Raw genomic sequence first — 7500 nt, 5'->3', positions numbered from 1 at the left:
GTTGATGGCTGCTACTCATTTTGGCAGGGAGGCCTCTTTCCCATCCTCCACACATTGCTTGCACAAGAAGGTATACAAGTACAGAGAAGTATTTTTACTAACAATGAATATATTTCTTCAGAGGGGAGAGGGAGAATTTGCATTATATATGTAGGATATGAAGTATGTATTAACATTTTAGCTTCCAGAATAATAGGAGATATGTAAGCATAATAGAATGTTAGCAATACAATACTTAAAATAAGACAAATACATAAATGTCAATAATACAATACTTATTGTCATATTGATTTAAATTTTTATGCAGATTTTTTTTTTTTTAGGAGTAGTGCTTGTGTGGCATGAATTTATGGCTGATGTTGTGATGTGAAAGAAATGGTTTGGTTTGTTCTGATGTAAGAGTTGATGGATAGCATTACTTTGAAAGATGAATGGTAAGTAAATGGGGAATTATGCTAGGGTCTCATTATTATAAGTGAAGACATATAGTGAGGACAAGTTTGATTTGATTTGCAATAGTATATATGCACATATATAAAATATATATATATATATATATATATGAATATATATATATATATAAATATATATATATATATATGAATATATATATATATATATATATATATATATATATATATATATGAATATATATATATATATATATATATATATATATATATATATATATATATATATATATATATATATATATATATATATATATATATATATATATATATATATATATATATATATATATATATATATATATATATATATATATATATATATATATATATGAATATATATATATATATATATATATATATGAATATATATATATATATATATATATATATATATATATGAATATATATATATATATATATATATATATATATATATATGAATATATATATATATATATATATATATATATATATATATATATATATGAATATATATATATATATATATATATATATATATATGAATATAAATATATATATATATATATATATATATATATATATATATATGAATATATATATATATATATATATATATATATATGAATATATATATATATAAAAAAATATATATATATATATATATATATATATATATATATATATATATAAATATAAATATATATGTGTGTGTGTGTGTGTGTGTGTGTGTGTGTGTGTGTGTGTGTGTGTGTGTGTGTGTGTGTGTGTGTGTGTGTGTGTGTGTGTGTGTGTGTATTTATATATATGTATATATATGTATTTATATATGTACTAGAGTTATGAATAAAGTGACATAGAAGATTTAAAATAATACCATGTGTACTGCTGTTTCAGATGCAGTGAACATGAGTGCTGAACGGTGGATGTTCAACCAGGAAGCATTACAAGAATACCTGTTAATATGTTGTCAGCATCCACGTGGTGGACTTATTGACAAGCCTGGAAAGTAAGTTAGGATTTCTTTTCTATTTCATCATCATCTTCTCCTCCTCCTACTCTCTCTTTCACCTCCTCCTCCTCCTCCTCCTCCTCCTCCTCCTCCTCCTCCTCCTCCTCCTCCTCCCCCCCCCTTCTCCTCCTCCTCCTCCCTTCTCCTCCTCTCCTCCTCCTCCTCTCCTCCTCCTCCTCTCCTCCTCCTCTCCTCCTCCTCTCCTCCTCCTCCTCCTCCTCCTCCTCCTCCTCCTCCTCCTCCTCCTCCTCCTCCTCCTCCCCCTCCCCCCCTTCTCCTCCTCCCTTCTCCTCCTCTCCTCCTCCTCCTCTCCTCCTCCTCCCCTCCTCCTCTCCTCCTCCTCCTCCTCCTCCTCCTCCTCCTCCTCCTCCTCCTCCTCCTCCTCCTCCTCCTCCCTCCATCCTCTTCCTTTTTCCCTACTCTCTCACCTCTTCCTCCTCCTTCCTCTCCTCCTCTTCTTCCTCCTCTCTCTCCTCCCCCATCCTCCTCCCTCTCCTCCTCTTCTTCCACCTCTCTCTCCTCCCCCATCCTGCTCCTCCTCTTCTTCCTCCACTCTCTTCTCACCCCATCCTCCTCCTCTTCTTCCTCCTCTTCCTCTTTCTCTCCTCACCACATCCTCCTCGTCTTCTTCCTCCTCTTCCTCCTCCTCTTCCTCCTCCTCTTCCTCTTCCTCTTTCTCCTCCTCTTCCTCTTCCTCTTCCTCTTTCTTCTCTTCTTCCTCCTCCTCCTCCTCCTCCTCCTCCTCCTTTTCCTTTTCCTTTTCCCCTTACTCCTCCTCCTCCTTTTCCTTTTCCTTTTCCCCTTACTCCTCCTCCTCCTTTTCCTCTTCCCCTTACTCCTCCTCCTCCTCCTCCTCCTCCTCCTCCTCCTCCTCCTCCTCCTCCTCCTCTCTTCAGCTGTCCTCACCTGAGTGAAATTAATAATGATTGGTTGTATATAAAAATATTATCTTAATATATTCATTACTGTTACTATCTCTTGCAGGGCATCTGATTTTTATCACACATGCTATACTTTAAGTGGGATGTCAGTAGCGCAACATTTCTCCACTGCTGCAATACACAAGAAATGTGTTGTTGGTCATTCATCTAATGAACTGGTAAGATATCTGTTTTAAAGCTTTATGAAATTTGATAATGTTGAGGTAGATATAGCTGTCAGCAATTGAAGTAATGCCTTGCCTGAGATTGGAGATTTCAGGCCCTTCTTACTTTGAAAAGTGGCCCACTGTGTGTGTGTGTGTGTGTGTGTGTGTGTGTGTGTGTGTGTGTGTGTGTGTGTGTGTGTGTGTGTGTGTGTGTGTGTGTGTGTGTGTGTGTGTATGTGTGTGTATGTGTGAGTGTGAGTGTGTGACTGGGTGAGTGTGTGGGTGACTGGGTGAGTGTGTCGGTGACTGGGTGAGTGTGTGGGTGACTGAATGAGAGTGTGGGTGACTGGGTGAATGTGTGGGTGGGGGTGACTGGGTGAATGTGTGGGTGGGGGTGACTAGGTGAGTGTGTGGGTGACTGGGTGAGTGTGTGGGTGACTGGGTGAGAGTAGGTGACTAGGTGAATGTGTGGGTGGGGGTGACTGGGTGAGTGTGTGGGTGACTGGGTGAGTGTGTGGGTGACTGGGTGAGTGTGTGGGTGTGTGGGTGACTGGGTGAGTGTGTGGGTGACTGGGTGAATGTGTGGGTGACTGGGTGAGTGTGTGGGTGACTGGGTGAACGTGTGGGTGGGGATGACTGGGTGAGTCTGTGGGTGATTGGATGAGAGCGTGGGTGACTGGGTGAATGTGTGGGTGACTGGGTGAATGTGTGGGTGACTGGGTGAATGTGTGGGTGGGGGTGACTGGGTGAATGTGTGGGTGTGGGTGAGTGTGAGTGGGAGTGGGTGAGGGAGTGTGAGTGTGAGTGTGAGTGTGTGTGTGTGTGTGTGTGTGTGTGTGTGTGTGTGTGTGTGTGTGTGTGTGTGTGTGTGTGTGTGACTGGGTGAGTGTGTGGGTGACTGGGTAAGTGTGTGGGTGACTGGGTAAGTGTGTGGGTGACTGGGTGAATGTGTGGGTGACTGGGTGAGTGTGTGTGTGTGGAAGTGGGAGTGGGAGTGTGTGCGTGTAGGTGTGGGTGTGGGTGTGCGTACGTGCATTAGAGGGTAACTGGGTAGTTGACTGGGTGGGTTACTGTATGGATGTGGATGAGCATTTACCAGTGTAGATGCATGGATGAATATGCACATATGTGTTTAAATAGATCAATTAAGGAGCAATAAGCCACACATATGCCCAATGCTATTTCTCTGTATTCCTTATCACACACACACACACACACACACACACACACACACACACACACACACACACACACACACACACACACACACACACACACACACACACACACACACCACATTTGTTGACGGCCATACGTTCAAATATTGAGTTTTTTTGCATAATTTTTTGGGTTTTAATGTTACCAGGGTAAAGAGCTCTATCATTTGATAATTATGCCTTTGTTATATTACAGTTTCTACTTTCTATCCCAATTTACTTTGTACACACAGCTTTAAACTTTCTTGTCTGTTAAGGATTAATTAATAGCAAATAGGCGATAGGATTACTTCTACCATCCCAGTTCCACAATGTGATGAATATATTTAGTGCCTTGCCAAGGAAGTGCCTTGTAGGAAGGACTATTCAAACTCTGCACATTTGATCAAGATTGGGGGTAGAGGGGGAATTGGGCAGACTTGTGAAGAACTTTCTTTCTCACCCTCTTATCTTTCCATTTTGTCCTTGTTGATTTTTTGTCTTTAATTCTTTTATTTTTAAGATGAGGAAGAAGGTATTTATATATATTTTTCTTTTTTCTTCCACAGAGTATGGTGCACCCGTTGTACAACATAGGTGTGGAGTCAGCTTTAGCAGCCACACAATATTTTAACAATTTACCAGTGCCTGAAACAAGAGAAAATAACCAAACTAATACCAACACATCTAGTCATGATGACAGGGCCCAAACTTGAGGAGGATTTATCTTAGAAGAATATCATATAATTTAAAGTACTATGAACTTCTGCATTTTTGTTTGAAAGTCTGAAGGTGACTAACATTGTTTCCTAATGAAAGAAAGTGTAGAAGAAAGTTCTCTTCTTATATTGGGAAAGTGCTTAGATAAGAAGTGATTTGTTCTCATACTTGCTGTATGAATTGAGTATGAGTGAGTAGTCCTTTACATGAAGAATTTCCCCCACGGGGTTGGCATCAAAACTGCACTATAGTTTTGGAGATTTTATTTGTTAACAATAAGCCCACATTGAAAAATAGTTACTGAATTAAAGATATACTAAACTGAAGCAAAAGAAAGACTTGACATAAACTTAAAAGAACTCATAAGGTTACAAGTTGTGAACATGAATGCCTTACTCTGCCTGATGTAAGTCCTATCACAGAAACAAATGTGTTCATTTAATGGAAACTACAAGAACTTCAGGAAAATGCTAATTTGGTTTGTAGACATGAAATGGCAGTTGCTTATGCTCCATTTTATATATTTTTACCTTATATTGGTAGATGTAGCATGCTTGATGCTAATAATGTTTCATATGGCTAATGTTAAAGAAATCAGGTTGATGTATACTCAACAGTAAAAACTGTCTATATTTGACATACTATGTTGGGATACAATTTAATCATCAGACATAATGTTATGGGTATTTAACTATTTTATGAGGTGTTAGGGAGATTTATTTTCAATCCTCTCCTGTAAGTGTTAGAATTTGAGCTATTAATAATGTCACATTCTTACTAGTAACAAGTGGTATGTCAAAATGGTTCTGTTTGTGCTATATTGTCTGTTATGACAAATATGCAAATGGTGTTTCAAGTGATGGGCATTTGTCCACACACTGTCCGTACTGTAATTATAAAGAAGATAAGTGGAAGACTGCATTTAATATGTGTTATATTCTCAGTTAAGACCTGCAGTATTAGATGATTCATAGACAGTGGTGCACTCATAGCATTTAAGTTAAATGCTATCAGTAATAGAAGCAGTTTCATACCATTTTCTCTTTCAACAAAATTTATAGTTTCATGGAGTTATAGAGAATCTTCTTAGGCAAAAGAAAATAGTGTTGATATTCAGTAATAACATTTTTACACCAAAATGAATTTGGGAAAAAAATAATATAAAATAAAACTAGCCAGTAGAAAAATTATTGCCAAAATTTTTAATAATGCTTCCTAGAATCTTTCTTGAAGTAGAAGTTCACATTGAAGTAATTCTGACAAATATTTATTAAGGTGCTTTACATATTGATTTTGAAAAACAGACAGAGGAGCAAATGGTAGCTTACTTTACCAAGAAATGAAGGGGTTTTAGTTTGGTTGCTGACTTTTGGTGCTGTAACCATAAAGAGCTTCTGATTTTGTGTGTCAAGTAAAGCCACATACAAAAGTTTGTTTGATGCTGAAGCCTCAGAATACCTCACCGTGAGTTTATTTGTAATTTGTGAAACAATTTTAAATGTCCTGACATGGCTTTGGTGTGTGATTGCAATTGAAAGTGGAAAAGTTTGAACAACTTAAGATTTCTAAAACACTTGTATATGAATTCCTTTTAATCTTTACTCAGAAACACATTTTTATATATTTTCAACATAGTTGTAGCATTGAACATTATATGCTTATTGTCATCATATTGATAAAATAGAAATTAGAATTCCTAAAATGATATTGTTGTATACTTTATTACATCCATTTTAAATCTAATTTCTTGTTTACCTCTTTCCTTGCTTATTTAAAGTCAAAGCAAAACCTGTGCATGGTTACAGTATTGTACATCTTGCATTTTTTTTGTTTCTTTTTTTTGTTTGTTTGTTTTATTTATCCTGTTTTTTCTCCTTTCCTTTTTTTTTTTTTTTTTGCCATTTTCTTTATAACCAAACTTGTTTCATTCTTACTATCATTTAAACCCCTTGTTGCAGGAAAAAGGTGTCTTTTCCTAATCAAAGCAAGGGAAAGACTGGCAAATTACAAATGAAGATGCCAAATACTGTAGATAAGCATTGTTGCTCTTATGAAAAATACAATTATTTAAAAGGCAGGGTTGTAGAGCAATCAGGGCATTAATCTGCATCGTTTAAGTACATCACAAGGAGGGTACAGCGATCCTCCACAGATCTGTTGAATAGGCATTTCGCAATTAATAGACTGATTCTCTTTCTCTGTTCCATCATTATTTCCTTCCTTTCCTCCCTCCCTCCCTCCTTCTGCCTTATCTCCCTTTTCTCCTTTTCTTTTTCTGACTCTCTCCAAGTGCGTCAGGTTTTGACGAGTGTTTAACATCATTGTAGGTGTCTTTTGTCAGAGGTCATCATATGATCAGTTCATTTTATTTAACCCAGTGCTGCCAGGAAAATGCTCTGTTAAATTTTTTTTTTTTTTCTTTTTTTTTTTTTTTTTGTGAAATGTCTACACATAGATGGCTCTGCTAGTGTTTAGCGACAAAGGAGTCAATTAGTAGACCATATGACCTTACCTGATTTCACCTTTCCTTGAATTGGTGATTTTTTAATTTTTTTTTACTCACTCACTCACTCATGCTTTGAATATTGATGGTGTTATTTTTATTACAGACATTATAATGATGATAATGTTATTGACATTAGTAACAGCAAAATAAGATAATGTAAAATATTTTGGAAAATCAAGGAAAAGGGTAAACAGGCAAGACAGGCAGTACTTATAATTGGCTCACTGTTGACTTAGTACAAGTGTAGCCATGTATGTGTAAAACAATTAATAAAGTAAACTCACAGTAGGCATGACATGTACGTACACGCCATGCCTGTTGGAATTGGGTCAATTTCTTTATGGCAACCCAAGTGATAAGATCCCTTGTTTAGTAACATGAACTATAATTTGAAATCTGACATTCTTAATATATATCATCTTAGAAAATAATGGATATGTATTACAACCCTGCAGGTGGATTTCTTTGTAAAAGAGATAAAAATTGTTTTTGTGTCCTACATAAATGCAATTAACCAAGGAGCTGAA

The 7500-nt window shown here is 36.5% G+C and overlaps 1 protein-coding gene across 1 annotated transcript in view; it reads left to right on the top strand.

Annotated features, from left to right (window-relative positions):
* The window catches only part of LOC125044190 (protein farnesyltransferase subunit beta-like), a 14729-nt gene extending 8519 nt beyond the window's left edge, over positions 1–6210 (top strand). The window contains exons 6-9 of the mRNA XM_047640672.1: positions 1–70; positions 1350–1461; positions 2449–2563; positions 4317–6210. The exon at positions 1–70 is cut by the window's left edge and continues 63 nt beyond it. Of these exons, the coding sequence (XP_047496628.1) occupies positions 1–70; positions 1350–1461; positions 2449–2563; positions 4317–4463 (444 nt within the window). The 3' untranslated portion in view covers positions 4464–6210. The remainder of the gene's footprint in view (positions 71–1349; positions 1462–2448; positions 2564–4316) is intronic.
* The last annotated feature ends 1290 nt before the right edge of the window (positions 6211–7500 follow it).

The sequence above is a fragment of the Penaeus chinensis genome, chromosome 35 (genome assembly GCF_019202785.1).
Source record: "Penaeus chinensis breed Huanghai No. 1 chromosome 35, ASM1920278v2, whole genome shotgun sequence".
NCBI lineage: Eukaryota > Metazoa > Arthropoda > Malacostraca > Decapoda > Penaeidae > Penaeus > Penaeus chinensis.
The sequence above is the reverse complement of the archived record's forward strand: the minus strand, read 5'-3'. Positions and strand labels throughout refer to the sequence as shown.